The sequence below is a fragment of the Mytilus trossulus genome, chromosome 1, assembly GCF_036588685.1.
Source record: "Mytilus trossulus isolate FHL-02 chromosome 1, PNRI_Mtr1.1.1.hap1, whole genome shotgun sequence".
NCBI classification, from domain to species: Eukaryota; Metazoa; Mollusca; class Bivalvia; order Mytilida; family Mytilidae; genus Mytilus; species Mytilus trossulus.
Window position 1 is genome coordinate 13,389,720 of NC_086373.1, and position 25,562 is coordinate 13,415,281.

The window sequence follows — 25,562 nt, forward strand, 5'->3', positions numbered from 1 at the left end:
TAGTCATTTGACCCACTAACCAAAGAATCATTGGGGGTCTTTGACTTTTCATGGAGAACTTTCAAGTTTGGTTTAGATATGACTTACTGTGAGCTGTCAGTCTGTCTGTAAGATTCATCACTTTTATCAGCCCTTTTTTCCATCTGACCATATACTGAAGAAAAAAAAAAGTGGTTACAGAAATTTCATACAACAACAACCAAGAGGAATCAGTTTTTATTTAAATGTTATTCATCTGCACTTTAAATAAGCAATATAATATTTTCAAATAAACAAAATGATATAATATAGAAGCCCTTCTCTGAGTGTTGTTTTTCCCCTGCCTGCTTAAAAGACATATTGGTGGCCATGGGTTGTTTTCTGCTCTTTTTTGGGGTTGTTTTCTGCTCTTTTTTGGGGTTGTTTTCTGCTCTTTTTTGGGGATGTTTTCTGCTCTTTTTTGGGGTTGTTTTCTGCTCTTTTTTACTGGGTTGTTGTCTGGCTTTGTCTTTGACACATTCCCTGTTAAAACAATTTTTTTTACAAATTTCCCCAGGTCTTAAAGTCATGAAGGCTATAATACATCAAATACTTATTGCTTACTAGAATACCAATATCATGATTTATCTTACCTACTATACATTTCTAGGAATATGATTGGTTAAAAGCATCCTCGTGGAAACAGTGTATATTTAATATTCGGTTAGTTGGGAGGCGGGGCTTATTTCATACACGGTTAGTAGTGGAGTTACGTCCCTTTATATTCCATATAAGTAATAAAGAGGAGGGGCTTATTTCATACATGGTTAGTAGTGGTGTTACGTCCCTTTAGAAAAACATCTTTCTATTATATGGGGTCAGTAAATTCCATATGGGGTGAGAGCTTCGCTTCGCTCTCACCCCATATGGAATTTACTGACACCATATATACCGTATTAGGTCACTAGCACACTATGTAACTAATAATGTGCACCTTATAAAAAAAAGTAGAAAACCGTGAGTGGATATATCATTTTTTATTTCATCACAAAAACATGCATCTTCATGTAAACTGAATGAGACACTATCTAATGTTGTACTTGAGTATGACTAGCATGTCTTTCAACAGGCTGTTATTTACAGAAGACTTCTTAAAACAAATCAAAGATATGCTTATCATCGCCAGGTTAAGTCATTCAACCTTTCCAAGGGACATAACTCTTAATGTTATTTGTAGACTCAGTAAGATGCTAACAACAAAATAACTGTCTTCTAACAATGTTCACACATTTGTGAGAGAAGCTATTCAGAGACATAATTATGTTGGCTAATGAGTTCTTTATATGCATCTGATTATGTCTCACATATCTCCTACATTGATCAACTCCCAAAAAATCTTAACCCTGTAATAGTTATGTCAAGCAGCGAAGCTTTTTGTTAGTTCATATATCTTGTTTAAAAATGAATCATTACGTAGGCCTCATTACACAAGTATTTAGATATGTTTGAAGAAATCTGATCAAAGTTTATCTGTATGCAGTTCTTAATTATCTTGTGTCAGATCCTAAGTCTGATCTGGTTAACAGATTGAAAAGTTGAAAAAAAGCATAATTCAAAATGGTGAAGCACATGCAATGTGTAAGCAGATTTAATATGATACTGTCTATTAACCAAAGCCCTAGAAATGATTACAGAAAGTAACTTAAATCTTCAACAATGATTTTTTTGACACTATTCTTGGATTCTATTAGGAGAATGCCATTTATATTTCAACAGAACCACGATGTATGAATCAATAAGAAATTAAATGCAATTATCTTATGTCTTTTCTTTGGTAAGCCTTGTGATTTACGAACATAAAATTATCCCTTCCATATTGCTACTGAAATCTATGGTCTTAAATAGAAGAAAACACAAACAGATTGATTGATAGCATGTAATACAATAGGACATGAATGGCAACCAAATTTGGCAAGCTTTTGCAATTTTATTCGTAAATCTAATGAGAAAAGTAAACTAATCGGATCCCTTTATCAGGGAGACTTCATTATTCTACCATTTAGAGGTGTATTCAAGTCATAAAATTACAACACAGTGAGTCAGCCTATTGATTCTTAAGACGTTTGATTGTTTGGAAATGGCTTTCTGTTTTTTCTTGACATTCAAACACTTTGTACAAGAATTATAAGGTTTAAAATCTAATTATCAGCTCAATAACTGAAAGTGATGTAAGAGCTCCGAGAGAATTAAAAAAAATTATACTGAGGCTATGAATGAGAAGACTATTAGTCTTATGATTAACCAAAAAAAACCATAAAATTACATTAAAACATTATAATTATTTTTAATTGTCTAATCAAGTACACCAAATTACAAACTAAACCTTGTAGTATGAAAATCAAACCATGAAAATTTATTAAAAATAGTGACCTTTATTTTCGTTTAAAAAAAAAAAAATAAAAAAAAAAAAATTGTGAATCACTCTTGATAACCCACTACAAATAGGAAATTGGAAAACTGATAGTTGCCATCTTTTCACTCAGTGGGCAATATTTCAAAACAAATTCAAAAGAGCAGAGATATAAGTTTAACTCAGGTCAAATATAAGAAAATAAAGATAAGAATCTTAGTTCAACAACATAAGTTTACACACAGAGTTAAAATAACATGAAAATATAACTTTCCACAGTTTTAAAATATTGAACCCAAAACTTGGCCTGAAAAACATAAAAAAAAATTTAACAGGAGAAAAATTTAAAGCCTGACAAGTCTAAACAACGAAGAATCTTTTGATATTTAAAGGAATTTATAGTTTAAAAAAACATGAAAATATAACTTTTCCTTGTTTAAGAATTTTGAACCCAAATCTTGGCTTGAAAAACACAAGAAATTTTTAACTGGAGGAAAATCCTGAGACTGACAAGCCTATAATAAAATGGAGAATCTTTTGATAATAGTTATCACAAAATATTACATCACTAAACAGAGATGGCAATTATAAGTTTGTGGCCACCCATGGAACACTTTATCAGTATTCATGTGGTCTATGGCACCTTGTCACATCCAATAAATTCTCTAAGCTTGTTATCAACTCTAAAATTATCAGCTTTGTCAAAATAAAATTGCCAAGTATTCTGCATAATAATCAAGAATAATTACATCTTTTAAGTTCTTCATAGGCTTTTAATGAAATTAACCAGTAAATATGAGTTATCTGTGGGAGACTTACAAAATGTTTTGCATCTATAATTTTATAGCTTTCATACCCAAACATTTACACAGATTCTCCAGATAATGCATCGCACTGCACTCTCCTATATTGGAGGTCTGTTTTATCTCAGGCAAATCATGCCATAAAAGGAAACATTTATGACTTTTTTATATTGACAATGAATTAAAATTTCACATCAAAAGTACTAGACACTTAACTGTAGAACACAGTCATTAACTCAAAAGGATTTTTAAGATTGCTTCCAAATGATATAAAGTTCTGAACTTTGATGTTTTATATATCTTATAAGAGTTGCCTCCCTTATACCACTGTCAAAATCTGAATAATTTTTCTTTCAAAATCATATTGATTTGTATAAAATGTTTCAAGTAAATTGGGGATTCAGTTTGTATAAAAAATAAGGATCAATGTGAACATATCATTCACTGTACATAGATCCATGTGACCATAGCATTCACTGTACATACTTTCCATTGTAAATCTACACAAACAATATATCACTGTATATACTGCATGTTTATATCAGAAGCATGACAATGAATTAATCAGAATGCTTTCATGTAAATTTATTTATATTTCACTGTTAACCTATAAACCCTATTATCCAGACAAAAATGCAGACAATTGTAAGATATTTTTTACTCTGGCATAACATATTAAGATTGTTGTTTTGATCAAGTACATCTTCTGAATGTAATTATAGTTTTCATTAAATAGGATCATACTGGTGACCACAAAATACCAAGATTTGCATATATCAACAATGGCCAGTGCAAATAAACAATTGAGAACTATTTATTGTCTTTCCTGTATTGCTTTATATATTTATATTTTTGCATTTCTCAACAAAAACAAATCTGCTTATTACAACCAAATGGCAAATATTAAACTCTACATTGTACTACATATGTGATTCCCACTTGAAATAGTTTAAAAAAAATTTAAACTTTAAAATGCAAAGTTAAATGATCATTACCAAAAAAAATAATCTCAATATCAAGAGTAAGATAAATATTGTAGTAAACAAGGTAAAATAGTAGGACCAATTTCTCAAATGATTCAATGGATAATGAAGAGTGCTGATGTACTGAGTGCGATGACAGGCAAATAACATACAGCCCTCAACTTTGTGCCTGAAGTCCACAATTGGTGATACACGGAAATTTGTCATACTATGGTCAGAATGCCAGAAGATGCTGTCATATATAAATTGAGAATATATTTAGAATGTTGTGCAGTGTACAGAAGTTAACTACCAAATCCATATTTAAAGGGACCTTTGACAGTACAATTCTTGCTTTCTTTTTCTGTTTGGGGATGTTTACTTTATCAATCCAAAATATAAAAAATCTTACAATGACTCACTCTTGTTTCTAAATACCCTTTTCTGACCTTTAACACTTCATTAAAAATGCTGCATTAATGTCTCTGAATTGTGAAGAAAATGATAGGACATATTTTTTGTTTGAATGTCAAATGACAAAGAATGTTTAAATCAACCAGACAGGCACTATTTTTTTTCTCACAGTCCTTGTATAGAAGCATCTTTTTTTCAAAACTAAAATAATTAAATTAGGGTATCAATTTTCTGTAACAACTGTCTGAAATATCATAGCACTGAAATCTTTGATATTTCACACAAAAAATGTAATGGTAACACCCTGATTTTATCTCTACCCTTATCACAAAAATTAAGTAAAAAATCCACCAATGTCAAGATAGTTTGGCCATGTTGAGAACCTAGGCTGATAAAAAAAAGTATTTATTTTATGTTCATTAAGAAAAAAATGTTGTTTTGAGCATCTACTGATAGGTCATGATCTGGTAGCCTATGTTTTGATGTAATTCAACGCTCTCTCTTACCACTTCAACATCACGAACATCACTCCAAATCTGATCTATCTTTAATAAGTTGCAAATGAATCTAAAAAACTCTGTTTAAGTAAAAAATCCACCAATGTCAAGATAGTTTGGCCATGTTGAGAACCTAGGCTGATAAAAAAAGTATTTATTTTATGTTCATTAAGAAAAAAATGTTGTTTTGAGCATTTACTGATAGGTCATGATCTGGTAGCCTATGTTTTGATGTAATTCAACGCTCTCTCTTACCACTTCAACATCACGAACATCACTCCAAATCTGATCTATCTTTAATAAGTTGCAAATGAATCGAAAAAACTCTGTTTTATCAAGTCTTTTGGCAACTATAGTTTCACTTGGTTAGCAAATTATGTACTTTAGATTTATGGGATTTGCTAGTTAATTTTTATTGCAACTTTTTAATTTGCTTTTTACTTCTTCATTAAAACTGGTATGAGAGAGTACTGCCATAAAACAACTTTTCCATCATTTACTAGCCACATCGTTGTTTAGTTTGAAGATAACATAAAGACTAACTAGAGGCTCTCAAGAGCCTGTGTCGCTCACCTGTTACTGTATTTACTGATGTCGGTCATCTTGGTTGGTAGGTCATTAGACACCCTAGTTATGATTGTGGCCAAGTTTGGTTAAATTTGGCCCATAGTTTAAGAAAAGAAGATTTTTGTACAAGTTACAAAAAATGACAAAAAGTTGTTAGAAATTGACTATTAAGGGCAATAACTCCTTAAGGTGTTGACTGACAATTTCGGTCATGTTGACTTATTTGTAGGTCTTACTTTGCTGAACATTATTGCTGTTTACAGTTTATCTCTATCTATTATAGTATTCAAGATAATAACCAAAAACTGCAAAATTTCCTTAAAATTACCAATTTTAGGGCAGCAACCCAACAACAAGTTGTCAGATTCATCGGAAAATTTGTGAGGGAATAGATCTTATTCTAATGGACATTTAAATCTTAAAGATTTGCCCTAAAATGTCTTGGTTTCAAAGATATAAATCAAAAACTACATTTTACCACTATGTTCTAATTTTAGCCATGTCGGCCATTTTGTTTGGAAGGCGGGGTCATCGGACACATTTTTTAAACTATATACCACAATGATAATTGTGGCCAAGTTTGGTTATATTTGGCCATGCAGTTTCAGAGAAGAAGATTTTTGTACAAGTTACAAAAACATGACGAAAAGTTGTTAAAAATTGACTATTAAGGGCAATAACTCCTTAAGGGGTTGACTGACAATTTTGGTCATGTTGACTTATTTGTAGGTCTTACTTTGCTGAACATTATTGCTGTTTACAGTTTATATCTATCTATTATAGTATTCAAGATAATAACCAAAAACTGCAAAATTTCCTTAAAATATCCAATTCAGGGGCAGCAACCCAACAACAGGTTGTCTGATTCATCTGAAAATTTCAGGGCAGATAGATCTTGACCTGATCAACAATTTTACCCCATGTCAGATTTGCTCTAAATGTTATGGTTTCAAAGATATAAGCCAAAATATACATTTTACCCCTGTGTTCTATTTTTAGCCATGGCGGCCATCTTGGTTGGATGGTGAGGTCACCGGACACATTTTTTAAACTAGATACCCCAAGGATGATTGTGGCCAAGTTTGGTTAGATTTGGCCCAGTAGTTTCAGAGGAGAAGATTTTTGTAAAAGTTTACGGACGACGGACGACGGACGACGGACGACGGACGCCAAGTGATGAGAAAAGCTCACTTGACCTTTCAGGTCAGGTGAGCTAAAAAAGAGAAGATATTGAATTTAAAATAGACATTTTGTAATGCACTAAATAGGTAAAAAGTTGGCACCTATTGTTATCATGATTGGAAAAGATGTTAAAACATAAAAAAAACAAAAAAACTGTCAGAACTTTCTGCTCTCTAGGTCAAAAACAGATAAACTGACTCAGTTCTCAATACACCAATTGAGAATATGTAAAAATCAACAAAAAAAATGTGTTTTGCATTTTAACACATTAAAGCAATAGTTTAAAAATTTAGATTAAGAATTAAGGGCTTATCTAAAAAAAACAATTTGTAAATTTTTACATTTCAAAATTTTGTTTTTCTTTCCTTTACAATTTTTATCTTTTTAAAACATCAAATCAAGGTTTAAAATGTCACAAAATCTTCAGTTTTCTTAATAAATGTCAGGATAGCCTTTCAAAGCGTCTCCCTTAGATATATTTCCTTTTGATAAACAAAGTGCTGAAAATTACAGGGTATCTCTATATGAAATGCAATTATATGTCTGACTGTTTGTCTTGTTCTAAAGGATAAATTAAAGTAAAATCATATCAAAATACACATTTGCATTTCCTAAGGACACCATCTGACAGTGTATTTCCAATATCTCTATTCAAAATATTTTTCTCATCTAAATGTTTGGGGACTGGAATCTAATTTCCTTTTATTCACAAGTTTTTTTTTCATTTAGACAAATATTTTTTCATGAATAGTGTAAAATACCTAAGTTTTCCTGTGGGATCTAAACATCACAAGTTATTTCAAATGGGAATGTATCTGTTATATTTTAGTGTCATTGTGTCATGCTCAAAGTTAGAACCCCAGTAAAAAAAAAAACCCCAAAAAAAACCAACAAAATAGGTATTTTCAAGTTAGTTTTCTTTTTAATTTGCAGATACAATAAAGTTTCACATTTATTATCTTTTTAAGGAATGCATGTTTCAATTGACACAGATATAAATATCTAAGTTTTGAGACCTGACCAGGTATCAGCTCAACATGGGAGTTTATAATGTAATGCTTTTTTTGGATCTGCATTAAAATTTAGCAGTTTTAAAAGGTCATTGCACAAGCTTGTGTCTTTCTCAACTGATTGAAATTGCTCTAATAAATCTGAGGAGTAAAATCTGAAGTACAGCCACAAATATTACAATGCAGTATGCACAAACATTTCATTTCATGTAGCTTAATTACTTAGAGCTTGCTCTGAGTTACTGGAAACATTGTTTTGTTTATTTTTGTTGTTATAGTTGTGCTTCAACCTTCAGTTGCTTACATCTATATCATTTGGGCTCTGATGCATTGGCAATTGTCACCACAACTATTAATTTTCAAATTGCTGGCTTATTGACATTTATTAACCACACAGATCTCAATTTTTTCATGACCAGTTATTCAACCGACTTCATATAGGAAAAAAATATATTTGAGAATGTAGAGCACCACTTGCATGTAGCACCTTGGTGGTATAATTATGTGGAGAATATTGTAAACAAATTTTACACTTAAATCAATGAAATGATCAGGATCTATTGATCCATCAAAATTCCCACACATACAGATCTGTTGAAAACTTCATTTTTAATCATCATCAACAATTCTCATGGGTGTCATTATCAAACTTTAACAATATATACTTATATATGGCATGTGTGCCCAGAAGCTTGCACAATCTAATTTGTATTTTTCCTATATCTATCACAACCTTAAAAAAACTCACTAACTTTACTCTTGTGACTGTTTTTTTTCTGGAGCATTTCATCAATGTTCAATTAAAAATTCTAAACAATACATCAAGCATCTCTGTGTACATGTAATTGTAGTTATGTAAGGTCATTTGTACTTCACCTGGCCCTTTTTATGGACATTTCCTAGCATTATTAAAATATTAGGGATGGAAAAAATGCAACACCTACTGCTGTTAAAAGTTCATTGTATAAATGTTCATTCCATTTCCAGATAGCAGTGTTGACCATGGTAGGATATAAAAAGGTGAAAAGCTCAAATGATTCAGACTGTCTGTATGCTACTGTAGACAATTGAACTAAGTCACTGCTTTAGGACTTAAAAGTATGTGGCAAGCAACATTTTGACTGAAGTCTATACTAGGAGATGTTTGACTCAAGTCTATGTTAGCAGACATTAGATTTGTGTCTAAAGCTAGGAAAAACTTGAAGTGAGTCTATACTAGAGACACTTAAAGTAAGTCTATACTAGGAGACACTTGAGGTAAGTCTATACTAGGAGACACTTCAGGTAAGTCTATACTAGGAGACACTTGAAGTAAGTCTATACTAGGAGACACTTTAGGTAAGTCTATACTAGGAGACACTTGAGTTAAGTCTTTACTAGGAGACATGTTAGGTAAGTCTATACTAGGAGACACTTTAGGTAAGTCTATACTAGGAGACACTTTAGGTAAGTTTAAATTAGGAGACACTTGAAGTAAGTCTATACTAGGAGACACTTTAGGTAAGTCTATACTAGGAGACACTTGGAGTAAGTCTATACTAGGAAACACTTGAGTTAAGTCTATACTAGGAGACACGTTAGGTAAGTCTATACTAGGAGACACTTTAGGTAAGTCTATACTAGGAGACACTTGAAGTAAGTCTATACTAGGAGACACTTGTGTTAAGTCTATCCTAGGAGACACTTGAGGTAAGTCTATACTAGGACACTTTAGGTAAGTTTAAATTAGGAGACACTTGAAGTAAGTCTATACAAGGAGACACTTTAGGTTAGTTTATACTAGGAGACACTTGAAGTAAGTCTATACTAGGAGACACTTGAGGTAAGTCTAAACTAGGAGACACTTGAGGTAAGTCTATACTAGGAGACACTTGAGGTAAGTCTATACTAGGAGACACTTTAGGTAAGCCTATGGTTGGAGACATTTGACATTAGTCTATACTAGGAGACACTTTAGGTAAGTCTATACTAGGAGACACTTTAGATAAATCTATACTAGGAGACACTTTAGGTAAGTCTATGGTTGGAGACATTTGACATAAGTCTATACTAAGAGACATTTATAATGATGTCTTGTTGCAATATATGAGTTTTTAAGTCTATGGCAGGCAGCATTTTGACTTAAGTCTATGGTAGGTGACATTTGACCTTAGTCTATGCTAGGTGACATTGACCCTAGTGTTTGCTAGGAGACAATTGACTTTAATCTATGCTAGGAGACATTTGACTTCAAAGTCTATGTTAGGGAACACTAGCCTTGTATCTAGACTAGGAGAGGCTTGACTAAAGTATAAGCAAGGAGACATTCGACTTCGTCTATGCTAGGATATGTTAAATTTAGTCTTTGCTAGGAGACATTTGACTTCGTCTATGCTAGGATATGTTAAATTTAGTCTATGCTAGGAGACATTTGACTTAGTCTATGCTAGGAGACATTTGACTTAGTCTATGCTAGGATATGTTATATTTAGTCTATGCTAGGAGACATTTGACTTAATCTATGCTAGGAGATGTTAAACCTTAGTCTATGCAAAGAACCATCTTTTAATTATGTCTTGCTGCAATAGTCTATACTAGGAGAAGGCCACCTGTTTACCACTACTAAGACTTTGAAAGAGTACATGTTAGAGATTTATCGTGAGGTAAAAAAAAACATACTTTATAATATGATCTTTCCTAAAAATCTGAACTCACTGAAGAAATATTTTATCCTTCAATCAATGAAATCAAGTACTTAGATATTTTTTTTAACGATTAGAAAAAAATTTAACATCAATCTGATGTTGATATTACAGGAAACGAGCACTTGCAAATCAACGATCTGATCAAAAATAAAACTTTATTTATATTACAAAGAACTGCATAGTCTTGAGCAATTTGTTAAAGGGCTAATATTTATAGAAAGTTATCTTTGCAACTGTCACATAAGTCTTACTAAATCTCCATCTACAAAAGACTTCAAATAAATAAAGTTTGAAATGCATCATAAACAAGCATTTAACAAGATTCAGTTTATCAGAAAGAATTTATAAGTAAAATATTTGCATGTTTTTAGTTCCAAATTAAAGAAAGATTTGTGAGAGGTTGAATGATCCTGTCCAAATATTTGACAGAATAAAATGGTATGGCGGCACCACAAAGCATCATAAATCAGTCTACATAGATAACAATAATATACCTTTCTACAAAAAATGACAGTTTACTTTTTTCTCTTTTTTTCTTTAGAATACAAGAATTTTCATATTGAAATAGATTAACAACTGAGCACACCTAGTTCAAAAGATTGAACTACATCAAATACAAATCTATTACATAACTCATCAGTCCTATAATGTATTTTCACTTACAGAAAATTTACTTGTAATCAACTGTTTCTCTTAATGTTTACAACTAAGTGAAGGAAGCTTCCTTTCAGTCCAGTAAAAAAGAGCAAATTATTAAAGTGTAAGCCATTTACCCCTCCTTGAGTTCTAATTTAACCAGGCTGAGCTTAAATTGATTAAGAATGCCATCTTCAACATAAATTAGTCCGTAATTTATTGATTGATTGATGGTAATTTTTTCATGCTTAGACAGCAATTTTAAATACTTGTCCAAAAATTCAAAAACACTCAAAACACCCTCTTTGAGTTCAAATTGAGTAAGAGTTCCATCTTCAACATATATTAGTCAGTAATTACTGATTGATTGATGGTAATTTTTCATTCTTAGACAGCAATTTTAAATGCTTGTCCAAAATACAAAAACTTTGATATAGTGAACAAAAAATGGGCAATTATCTGGGAGCAATTGCCTATGATTGAAATGATTGAAAGGTAAGGCAAGTTGTGAACTAGGTTGGAAACTAACGGTAAGTCATTTACTGTGACTTCATTTGTTGAGATGCAACTAAAAAGTGGAAATGTGCAATTGGTTTTGACTGATAGGTAAGGAAAGGTAGAGCATTAAGTCATTAACTATCACTTGTTTTACTTTGCTTGTGACTGGCTGGTATGTGCCCCTCTTTCTATTATAGTACAAATAATGTAACCCAATTACAGTTCCTATCATAAATCAATTATTTCAACTGATTTGAAAATTTGGCAAACTTTTTAAGACTGGCTGTCATTATTATTAGTACATGTGAAAGAGCAAAGCAAACTACTAATTCAATTGGATTGAAATTTATCCCTTACAAATATCTTCTACCTGAATGAATAATAAGCTTTCTTCAAACACATACTACCAGTAAGTGATATAGATCCTATAGCTTTAATACCTCTATAGTAATGAATGAAGAAGCAGCTCTCATTTCATTCAGTTATCTACAGCTTATGTTCCTTCGGTAGGACATTCTAATTGTTTATTGCTTGCCTAACTATTCATTACTTTAGCAGTCCAGCTTATATTGAACATCAATACTTGTGGGCACAAATCAAAAGAGGGGGGGGGGGGGGGATCTACTCAACAGAAACAGAATTGAAAAAGATAACCAAAAACAGAGGTAACTGTACCCTGATTGTCTTGACTAAAAGCATGATTTCACATTGGCATGTGGCAACTGGTGATTTTAGTGATCCAAATTCAGTTTTAGAACATGTCAGCATAGCTCTCAAAAACTTTTCAACTTGAACATTAAAATGATTAACTTCTGAAAGCAGATGTTGATAGTTGTTGCATAAAATTTATATCTGTTTCAAAGGATTGAATTAAAAATTTAACACCGTCTAGTCAAAACTGACTTTACATGTTCCATCAACACCAATAATTTCTTGAACATTATTCTAAAAACCTATCTGATTTATCAATTTAGATAACAAACACTTAGTTCCAATCAGTCTAAATTACAAGTGTGTATCATGCTTAAAAATATGGAACAGAAACACATTGTAAGGGAAGCAACTCCAATCAGGCTGTATTTTTTTGAAAACTAATGACTCACTGCATACTATTTGCCTGAAATGGGCATCATTACATCATAATATCATTTTAATACTAAAATAAGATCATAGTTTGTATGAATGAGATTGATTTTATGATTTGAATGGATTAGGTTGAAACAATGGTTTGTTTAAATGTATTCTTATGTTTTGTTCTGTTTAGACTATGTTGGAAATTTCTTTGAATCAGACTGACTTAGTGTATTGTTGAGGTCGAAATTGAGTTTATGATTAAAGAGTTGTGATGTGCTATTGATAAGGAAATGACATTTCCAATAGTTATTATCTTTATTAAATGGTATTAAAACTCAATAAATGTCAATAAATACTAAACTTAATAACTCAAAATTCATTCTAATTTTATCAATTCACGAATTCGGTACAGTAACATAAAAAATAATTGGTATTGTTCATAAGGAAGCATGAATTTCATTTATACGGGTAAAATTTCCAATAAAGGTATTTCAATAAAAAACTGAATTGTACACAAAATACTTTTTATTTAGTTCAAATTTATTTACATTCAAACAAGTTTCAAGTTTAATAAAAGAAATTAATCATCTCTAAATCAAATTTCACATTGTGTGTAAGTTTACATTTAAAATGACACATGTTCAATAAATAATCCAGCTTCCTTTCATTATTAAGTGAAAACACATGCCTCACTTAGTAAAATCAACATAAATAATAGTGAATGTTTAAGAAAAAATATTGACTTAATAGAAAGCCAGGAAGTTCTTAATGGCGTAGCTTGTGTGTCAGTTACATTTACTATCAAAAACATTTCTGACATCTCAGTACTGAATCAATTAATACCATGAAACCAATAGAGGGAGTAAATTTACATAAAGTACTAAATGGAATGCTATTTTTATTTATTTATTTATTAGAAATTGACAAGGACAAATGGGAAACTAATGTGTATATAAATATTTGTTTTATACTTTTATTAGGTTAGAGTTACCTCCCATTGCACAGTAAACAGTCACTAGTAGTTGTCGTTTGTTTATGTAATATATACGTGTTTCTCGTTTCTCGTTTTGTTTATATAGATTAGACCATTGGTTTTCCCGTTTGAATGGTTTTACACTAGTAATTTTGGGGCCCTTTATAGCTTGTTGTTCGGTGTGAGCCAAGGCTCCGTGTTGAAGGCTGTACTTTAACCTATAATGGTTTACTTTTTAAATTGTTATTTGGATGGAGAGTTGTCTCATTGGCACTCACACCACATCTTCCTATATCTACTTAGCCATTAAACAATGCATAGCTTAGATGCTGTTATCTTGCTCTATGAGCTATATGACAATAATTTGCCTTTATGTATTTACTATCTTTGTAAGTTTGGTATGTTTCTACTCGATTTTAGTTTTCAATTTGCAGGTGAAAAACTTTAAAACAATCTTTTGGTGGTTGATTGATTTAGAAACATAAGATAAGACACCTTTTCATAATTCCTATTTTAGTGGCAGAGGCATGTGGAATTGTCTTGCTATGTTAAATATTCATATCAAAACATTTTAAGCAGGTACGTATCCCAAGATTCCCAATCGAAGACCAGGTGAAAATAGCCATTATAACAGATGAAAAACTCATACAAGTGCAGGATGTTAATTCATAGAAAATATTTTTTAAGATCTCACTATAATATAAATACATGTAGTGTTTGAAATGGGAATATATTAGTATCCAAGGTTTGAAAATATAACATCTGTATACTAAAATTACAATCATTTATCACAAAATCTAATAAATTTTAATGACGATATCATGATGTAGTTCTGATAGCAATTTTCCCCAAAAAACATTTAAAACCCCCACATTAAGATATACAAGGAGTGTAGAAGTTAGTATTATATGCTTCACACTCAAACTTCTATAAAGCCAGATGAGAAAGCTCGACCTCGTCAGACAGTTTAATAAGTAAGATGTTAATACACCTGTCATACTGTGTTTAAGAGCCTCTTCACATTCTCTACAAACACATGTCTTCACAGCTGATATAAAACATTTTATTACCTTATCCCTTTTCTAACTATAATTTTGGCATAATAGTCCATAAAATTATGCAGAATACAAACTAAATTGATAACTAAAATGTAATTACTTTATTTTTTCAATTGCATATTATATCATTTTGAAAATGTTTCAAATTGTGATTTTGCATTTGAGTGATGTGCTGTGTATGTTAGATAGCTGTAACAAACATTTTTTGAAGGAACCTTTTATCTTCATCAAATAGACCAATTACACATGTGCTGTAATATACACAGGTAATTACAGTCCAACCTTCAAATACCCAGTACCATTTTCTATCACTTTCAAGTCTAAATTAGTATAATTTAAGGCCAATATTTCGTCTCATAATGCTGAAGATTTCTTGGTATAATGTTTGAGGAATCGTAATCAAAGATGCTCCAATTTGTAGTGTTAATTCAACCTTTGATATAACATGTGAAGTTAATTTGATCAGTGCATAGAAGGTTGATGAATGTCACTCATAATGCTTTACCCTAGCCTTTATGATTAACATGATAAATGTTTGAAATCAGTTAAGAGAAGCCATACTTTCCATCTCAGATATACCACACACAAAAGAATGTAACAAGACATTCAAATTAACAACAGGAAGGCACATCTATCCCAAAACATAAGAAGTTCCAATATTTCATATTTTAAAATCCTCAAACATAAAAACAGCTCTAATTTTATGTGCGAGTTGTCTCCCTTTATAGAAATTTTAACTTTTCTATAGTTCTAATTATTTTGAGTATTTAAGCACCACCACACCAGTAATCTCATAAATAATAATATTAGTTACTAAAATTTCAAATGAATATAATTTTGCTCTGACCTTTCTAAATTTGGTTGCAACAATGAGCCTTCAAGTGGTATTCATTCTTTTTGCAGCATAAACTTTATAATAAAAAACAAAAGACAAATAAACTATTCACACTTTGAGGGACATAAGGGATAATATGCTTTTTTTTAAAAACTTTTATAGAGCAATATATATTAATGTTACTTAGTTTTTGGTCATAAAGATGAAGTAACATTGATTGATTGTTAATGTTTAACAATGTTTAACTACCTTCAGTAGTCTTAGCTATTTTATGGCTTCCAGTTTTTATTGGTGGAGACCTGGTCACTGACCTTGGGCAGAAAAACTAACAATCCTAATCAATGAATATTAAAGTCAACCCCACCTCGCCATTACCAGGATTCAAAATTATGACTTTTAAAATGTTCAAATTCTAGTAATCACTTTAGATGAACAAAATAGACCACACGACCAACAAGACCAGTATAGAAGTAACAAACCTTCTGGATGGTAAACAGCCAACAAACTGATGAAACTTCTTCATTGAGCATACGGTACATAAGATTATGACAGTAATTTTGAGCAACATAAAATGTTGAAAGGACAATGACAAGAGGTACATTTACATCAATGTTTAGAGAAGTTAACCACACCTATCTTAATGTGCATTGCATCTGGTACACACAAAAAACCCAAACTTACCAGAATTTATGTTATGTAGAAATAAGTCATCCAAATTAATAAACAGTACATTGAAACTATGATCTAGGAGTAAGTACTATATCAAACTGTCTAAAGATGTCAATGGAAGTAGACATTTAGGTCCTGACATGTGGTACTAGGGATGCTTATCTTACAATACATATGGTTCTTATAAAAATAAAAAAAACTCAGTGTCTCCTCGTAGAGTGTATTGGATAACTTTATCTCACTTCTGATCATTCCTCGTGTCACCATTGATTAGTATCAACCATATTACTTTGATCTGATGAAAAGCATGCACATATCTCTGACCTTACGTAACCTTTATTATATGCATGCTGCTACTGTTAAATTGCAACTTCTCATAAAATTCACATCTTATCAGGTTAATGGATTCTTTTTATTTTATGGTAACTGTCATCTGCCTCAGACAGGAGTCAAACATAATATCAGCACAATAGTATCTTAAAATTACGGTATATGAAATGGATTAGCCGATAAAACCAAAAACTTATTTTATTCATTGTATTGAATGCACTTTGTTAAAAAACTGTGCACAACTTTTTTATTTATTTGAAAATTAACTGTGAATTCATTTATTTTCATGGGTACCAATTTTCGTGGATTAGAGAAACTTGCAATGTGTTTGGATATTTTAAATTCGTGGTTTTGATGAAGTCTACATGACCTTTACAATGTTTTGCCATTCTTCAGTTGGAAAGCAAGCCCTTAGAAACGACTGTTGAACATTTGATTACGAGGTTTACCTGTAACTATGAAATCCATGAAAATTGGTATCAAATGAAAATTAATGAATCCACAGTACTATTAAAGGGAGTTGGCTTTTCAGTTTCAAAGTAATTAACTTTTCAAAACACTAGTTTATATTGATAGGAAATTAATAAAGGAATCCAAAGAGCAAAAAAAATATGTAGGTCACCATGCTTGTTTTTCGTGATATAAGCCATTGAAATTTTGGCGGGAAAATATTCTCCCTTGACTTTTCATAGCTTTATCATTGACAAGTTGAAGTTCTCAAAAACTGTTAAAAAATAATTAAAATTTTATAAGACTTTTACAGATGGCTTATCATTATACATGTAAAAGATTTACATCAACAAAAATTGGGGTCACCGTGCAAATTTTTTCAAGGCTTTCAAATGGATAAAACCAAAGGATTCCGAAAATCTGACAAAAAATCCAAAACAGGACAAGCCAACATATTTCTTTTGAATGATTGATTGATTGCTGGTTTTTAATGTCACTTTCAACGCTATTGGCTATATTGTGGTGGTCAGTTTTTACTGATGGAGGAAGCTAGAGTGCCAAGAGAGAAAACTATTTCTTTTGCAGAAGGTATTATTTTTTTCACCATTCAGATGATTTCAATTCTAAGTTAAGATTCTTCATTCAAACTTCTTGATAATTACAGAACTGTTTTTATTTGTACTTGTAAAATGTGTATGATGTTCATCTGTTGGAAAAAACATAGGGAACATTTCTGGAAACTTGTCTGTAAATTAAAAATAAATTTCTCACAGATCCAACAGATGCAAGGTTTGTGAATCAAAATTACATTTATATTTTGATCATGTAACAACTGCACAAAATTTATCTTTCCGGATGTTCAAATTTTGATTAAGTTTATCAATTTGGTTATTTTTCCATTACACTATTCATATAAAATACAAAAGAAAAAATAGGTTAGTAGCACTTTTATATTCGTTTTGATCTTTTTATAAATTTTTCTGTGATTTTCTACTTAGGTTGGAAACATATGTTCAGTGTGATCTTTAGGTACAACAGTTGGACAAGTCATTAACCTATTGATATATTACTACTTTTGCATTCTGTCAAAATCTGCTAATCTCTTTGATAATTTCTTATACAAATGTGAATTAAAAAAGAACATTAAGCAGCAGCTTGAAAAATACATATAAAGTGAAACTTACAAAATTTATTATTTTTTTTCTATTTTCTTCATTAAAAGCATTGATGCTTTGTAAAAAAATCAATTTAATGAGATCAATATTGTATCTACTCTGAAGCAGCTGCAACATTAAACATCTATAAAATAATTACTTGATCACAAATTAATCTCATTTAGTAAATTTTACAAAAAAAATACTTAATAATCTGTTACTTTGAAAAACTCATTGAGGAACTCTTATAAAAGTACGTATAGGATCTTAAGGTGAAAGTGTTAATCCCTTAACCATTTCATACTATTACATGCTATCAGAATCGCAGTTCAATTTCCTTATGCTGTTACAAAAATGTAAAACAATACAATACATTACTAAGTTACATGCATACCTTTAATAAAATAGAAATGCTCATATTTCTGTCTTAATGGCTTAATGGTAAAAAACATTTTTTTTAAAGATTTTTTTCATGATAATAAAATGCATTAAATAAAGATATGTTTGCACAGGCGAATAATACATAAATTATTTTTAGTAAATGCAATTCTGCAATGAGTTTTTTTTTTTTATAAACAAAAGGCACAGACAGTGCCTTCTCAGATATCAGTATGCGATAACAATCTTTTTTTATTATTTGTAAAAGAATTATTTCTCATTGGAAAAGAAAGATAACTCTCCTTATCTCTGATACAGATTGATAATTTCTCAATAAAATTATATACCGTAATGCCACCCTATACCATTGTTTATAAATACCAAATTTATATCAAAATTACACTCACAAAATAAACCAATTTGGATGTTACAGGAAATCACAAAAAGGAATACCCAAGTGTTAAAAATAGAAATTTGTGCTTAAAGCATCAATTTTCAGATTTGGTTGTGACACTGTAACCAAGAGTATTTGGACTTTCCTATGAAAACCAACACAACACAACCAACCAAACACAGGTGAAATATGTGGCAGTTCTTTATTTTGCTACGCCTTTAGTTAAAATCATGCTACAACTGATATGAAATTGGGATATTTACTTCTCTGATCCATAACAGATTTATTGTGAAACAGAAGACAGGGATTCAGAGTAATGCTTTATATGAAAGATTTTAAATCTTTGACACAATTTTAAGAAAAAGTAAACATTTTTTGATTGAGTTAAGTCTGCCAATTGATATTTTATCGTATGTTTTTCTATGTTGTGATGTTATGCTATTGTTTCAGAAAAAGGGAGAAGGTTTGGATCCAGTAAAACGTTTAATCCCGCTGCAAATGTTTGCACCCGTCCTAAATCAGGAATCTGATGTACAGTAGTTGTCGTTTGTTTATGTAATATATACGTGTTTCTCGTTTCTCGTTTTGTTTATATAGATTAGACCGTTGGTTTTCCCGTTTGAATGGTTTTACACTAGTAATTTTGGGGCCCTTTATAGCTTGTTGTTCGGTGTGAGCCAAGGCTCCGTGTTGAAGGCTGTACTTTAACCTATAATGGTTTACTTTTTAAATTGTTATTTGGATGGAGAGTTGTCTCATTGGCACTCACACCACATCTTCCTATATCTATATATTATAACCATTTTATGACCTTTTCCTTCAGAAATATTAAAATTATCTGGATGTACCTGTAATTATTTTCAAAATATTAACTACCAGTGAGTTTAAGCTGACAATCTGATGTTATACAATGAAAGGCAACTTCTAATAAACAACTGATTACAGACACAAAAAGGATTTAAATAAGTGAGCCGTCTTTGGAAATCATTTTAATCCTGAACAGACAAATAATGCAGTTTTCAAAAACTATTTTTAATGCTCCATTCACTCCCAATCTTAGACTTAAAACATTAACAATTCATGTGAAAACTAACGCATGATAATTTAATTTATAACATAAAAGTGACCCGCACTTCCGTGACTCACGTAAGCTACATATATTAGTTGATCCTTAAGGATTTGTAATGCTTGGAAACAAAGGAACAGCATAGATCAGTGCACTAATCCTAACATCAATATCTCTCTACTGTATAACATTTGTTTTGTCAATACTAAATGATAAATTTTAATCAAATGCAATAACACAGTGATTATTTAAGACCAAGTACTTGTGAAGTTCTTTGTAGTTGATTAAAATGTATGCTTCAGTCAATTTTATAAACCAATATTTGTGACTAACCATCAGTTTTACTAAAATCACAGATGACAGGCTCTAGAAATGCTGCCAACTCTCAATGTCAAGAAAAATCATGAACGAAAATGTTTTCTTCAAAGCAATTTGCACTATGATGAAAATCAATATTTGATTCACTTAAAAATCTAAAATTCTTAGTTATTGCAGTCAATTCACAGCTCCTATAAAAGTATACAAATACAATCTACACTTAACTCAATAAAGTAATTTGTAGAGAAAGTCAGAATCAATTGAATTGTATACAACACAGATTAGGTTTGATTTTACTGACTGAAAATTCAAGTTGAGATGAATCAACATTAATGTAGATTTTAATTACTGCTAAGCTTAAGCAAACTGTGAACAGAGCAGTGAAACAGACAGCTTTATATAGAAAAGAGGAAATTGTGCAGTAAAATAATTACAATAGTGCTGGTTCAAGGCCAAAGATGGTTACAGAACCATACCACTGACATTCAGAATTGTTCAAAGATGGCAAGAAAAGTAAGACTATCGTAATGATTTAGGGTAACAGAACTGTATCACTGATAATCAGTATTGTTCTAAGAGGGCAAGAAAAGTAAGACTATTATAATGATTTAGGGTAACAGAACCGTACCACTGACGCTCATTATTATTCCAAGAGAGCAAAGATAGTAAGACTATCAGGGTCATTTAAGGTAACAGAACTGTACCACTGACGCTCATTATTGTTACAAGAGGGCAAAGATAGTAAGACTATCAGGGTGATTTAAGGTAACAGAACCGTACCACTGACGCTCATTATTATTCCAAGAGAGCAAAGATAGTAAGACTATCAGGGTCATTTAAGGTAACAGAACCGTACCACTGACGCTCATTATTGTTACAAGAGAGCAAAGATAGTAAGACTATCAGGGTGATTTAAGGTGACAGAACCGTACCACTGACGCTCATTATTGTTACAAGAGAGCAAAGATAGTAAGACTATCAGGGTCATTTAAGGTAACAGAACCGTACCACTGACTCTCATTATTGTTACAAGAGAGCAAAGATAGTAAGACTATCAGGGTGATTTAAGGTAACAGAACCGTACCACTGACTCTCATTATTGTTACAAGAGAGCAAAGATAGTAAGACTATCAGGGTGATTTAAGGTAACAGAACCGTACCACTGACTCTCATTATTGTTGCAAGAGGGCAAAGATAGTAAGACTATCAGGGTGATTTAAGGTAACAGAACCGTACCACTGACGCTCATTATTGTTACAAGAGAGCAAGAAAAGTAAGACATTCAAACGACAGAGCCAATGTGCTGAACTCTGAATATCAATCTAGTGCTCACTGTTGCTGAGCTGTCTGTTCTTTTGGCTTTTAATCAGCTAAGTGGATCTGTCTATTCACCAACTAAACACATCCGAGTGCGAGAGTTTAGCTGCATTGAAAACCCTCTGGTGGCCTTCGGCTGTTGTCTGCTCTTTGGTCAGGTTGTTGTCTCTCTGACACATTCCCCATTTCCATTCTCAATTTTGTTTTATTACATGTAGTTGTCTTCTTGTTTGAAATTTTTGGATGCATAGAATTAACATTGTTAAATATAAAAACAAAAGCTATACTAGACAAAGGACAGCTGATCTTGTATCGATAGGAGACCTTACTTGTTAACGAAACATATATATTATTATCATGCGATGATTTATTCATGTAAATATTGTTTAAAGTAAAATAAAGAAAAGCAGCTCACAGTTTGATGATTCCATCCATTTACACAGTAAACAAAAGATCCTAGAAAGTACAGTAATCACAATATGGTAATCTTATTCCAAAAACACCAAAAAGTCCTTTGATAAAAAACTGTTTTGTCTGATATTCAAAAAGACACATTAGAAAAGAAGTAACAGCACTGACACTATAAGATTAAGACATCATCACCTCTGCTAATAGATATAACAGTTGCAATTTGTTTGGATTAAAAGGATTGATGTTTTGACAGTATCCTAACCATAACATACAAACTACAGATCTCTATTATGAAAAATAATCAAGCAAGTATAATAACGTTTCTCATTCATAATATTTAAGTATTTATGCCAAGTTCTACTGTGTATATCAATAGAGACATACAGCAAGACTCATTTATAATATTCTTATTGGAACAAATAGAATGTATCCCCAAGCCAACATAAACAATACAGAAATTAACCGCAGGTTAAAGCAAATTAATTCATTGCAAAAAAACATATCCATAATACCTTCCACGAATACTTTCTGCCTTCTGTAATATTTTACTCATTATATCAAACAGAGATACACATAATGTCTATTGCTATCTTTTCTACGGGAAGGGTTTACTCAAGATACACTGGCTCTTCCACCAATGACTAATGGCCACCATCATATATACCAAGAGCGCTGAAAATGGCCTTAAACACCAACAACCAACCAATCTATTGCTAACACATTAAAATGATCTTAGTCAAAAAAAGGCAATTGATAAGAAATTCTCAACATAGAAAATTTCAAATAGAATTTAAGCTATTTTAAGAAGCTGAAATTGCATGACTTCCACCATTAGAGGAACATTAGCATTCAATGTTCTTCCTTTGTTTTTAGTTTTTAAGTTTGTATTTGTAATTGCAGTGAATCAAGCACTCAAAGCATATTTTAAGGCCATAACATTCTTTTAGTTGATGTTATGATATCTTTAAAATAAGGAAATTAGCAAATAAGTTATTTACATGTATGAATATATTAAAAAAAACTACCACATTTGTTTGTCACAATATTCCAGTTTAAGTTTTCTCAGCCTGAAGTCTAATATCAACCAAGAAAATTGAACCATCACAATTATTTTCTTTCAGGATTCAGAGATACAGCAAGACTGAACTGTTAAGGTTCCAACACTAGTATGATTGTGGATCGCAAGGGCGGATCCAGCCATTTTAAAAAGGTAGGTTAAAACAAAATAAAGGGGGATCCAACCCCCGGGACCCCCCCTTTTGGATCCGCCACTGGACTATTATTTGTTGGATGCTGATTTAAATAGATTTTCGTGAGTTAAATTTAAATGTTCAACGATTTACAATTTTTTTTTTATTTCAGGTTGAATACAGACTTTGGCAAAACAACAAAATCACATATCCACAAAAAGGCAAGTTTTCTGCAATCCATGAAAGTTGTTACTCAAGTAAATAAATGAATCCACAGTATGAAGGGACAATCATAAACTTATTATAATTAAAACAGTGGCATAATTCTTTTCGTTTTACAACATCTTGATAAGCAAATTAAGGAACGCTTTAACCAATGACTATCTCAAACCTTCACAATTCTTATTTCAAACAAAATCATACATCATATGTTAGCTTCTATAACATCAATATGCTTTGGCTACTATATAACATCAATATTCTTTGAGCTCAGGCACACAACAGTAAAGGAAACGGAGAAACCAACTTGGCATCTCAATATTACTATAGTATACATGAATGATTGGCCATGTTTGTTGTCAACATCAGAAGGAATACCACTACTACAAATTATGTAATGTTTACAAGTTAATAATTCATAATAACTGATAGTAATTAACTTGGTTCTTAATTCTATTAAGAACAGGTTCTTCATGCAAGAAGTAAAGCTGTATAATGGTGTAAAGGTATTACTAAATAACTGTAATAGTAAGGCACAAAAGTCAAATTTCATCCTGGTAGGATAAGTTTGGGATTGAAATAGTTAACAGGAATTTTATAGTATACAAAATTAATAGTCGGAATGTATTATAACTTAATTATTTTTAGAATTTCTTAGCTTTGAGAAAAAAGGTCAGCATCTGACATACATATTTTACTTGTGATTAAAAAACTTGATAATTAATAAAACTCTAGTATACAAAAAAGACACTAAAAAATTAAACTTCTAAAAAACTGGGGTAAAACTATTAACTGACAACACCAAGGCTTAAATAGATAAAGACCAACAGACAAACAATAGTAAACAAAACACAACATAGAAAACTTTAAAGACTGAGCAGCAACACAAACCCCACTCAAACACTGAGGGTTGTCTCAGGTGCTCTGGAAGGGTAAGCAGATCCTGCTCCACATGTGGCACCTGTCGTGTTGCTCATGTTAGACACTGTGCCTACTGTACAAGTTCCATCTATAGTTCATGTAGTGTGGTACTGTTCACAGCATGAGATTATATAATATTGTTAGTAGGATAACCAGTGTTCCCTCCTTTTGTAAAAACAGCTAATTCATAGATGTTCACAAATTTTTGCAGAGATAGTAAAAATCTGATAATTTTGATTACAAACCTGCAATGAAATTGGCAGGCAGTTCATTTTACATCTTTCATAAAAATTGATCAAATTTTCTTTTCGGCAAAAATTTAACATTCAATTAAAATGATTACATAACTACAGCAGTTATTCACAGCTGGTAAAATCTTTTGAAGTTTCAAGAAGAAACTTAATTGACAATTTTCACAACAGCATGTACATATTGACATAAGCTAAGAAATATGAATGTAACTATTTAGGTGGAAGTAATTCTTATTAATGTGGCATAAAACTATTTCTGATAAGTATGGTAATACTTTAGAACTTAGCTGCCAATGTTGATGATGTTAAAGTAGCTTTCTGTAAGATACAGAACTCCCACAAGTACATTTTTTATAAAAAAGAAAAAAAACATGTTTTTCAAACGTTGAATAACCTGATAGCACTACAAAGTCTGTTGTTTTTCCATTAAAGTGTTTTCAATGTTAAGTTTATAGAATTCTAAATAAAGCCATGTTAGGAGTAGAAATTTTCCAAGTCAAAAGGAATGAATGAACGAACGGATGGATGGAAGAACAGATGAACAGACGCACAGAGCCACAAACCAGAAAACATAATGCCCCTCAATCAGCTCAATATGTGAAGGAGTTTAGGATAAAAAGGTCTGTATAACTGTTATTTTCACAAACATTTTGAACTCCAAATCCTGTTATTTTAGCAAAAATCAGCAGAGTGGCACCAAATGTAAACTCAATCTATAACTCATAATAGTAAAAATAAATTCATCATGTGAAGGTGTTTAGGGAAAATCTGATTAACATTTCATTGTGACGAATTGAGACTAAGGGTAACACTATATGGCCCTGATATATTAAGTCAGCAGGGCCATTAAAATAGGCCTAAAAGATATATTACTGACTTGTTTCTCAATGAAGACCTTTCAGTTGATGTGACGTAAATCTTGTAAATTATGTT

General features: G+C 31.4%; 1 protein-coding gene across 5 annotated transcripts in view; it reads right to left on the reverse strand.

Moving 5' to 3' along the window:
• Nucleotides 1-25,562, reverse strand: part of LOC134715733 (tyrosine-protein kinase transmembrane receptor Ror-like) — a 141,147-nt gene that overhangs the window by 49,651 nt on the left and 65,934 nt on the right. For 4 of the 5 annotated variants that reach the window (XM_063578141.1, XM_063578113.1, XM_063578122.1 and 1 more), the window contains one exon: nucleotides 88-154. In XM_063578141.1, the coding sequence (XP_063434211.1) occupies nucleotides 88-154 (67 nt within the window). Of the gene's footprint in view, nucleotides 1-87; nucleotides 155-16,242; nucleotides 16,275-25,562 lie in introns of those variants that run through there. The other variant, XM_063578159.1, reaches the window with a different exon arrangement.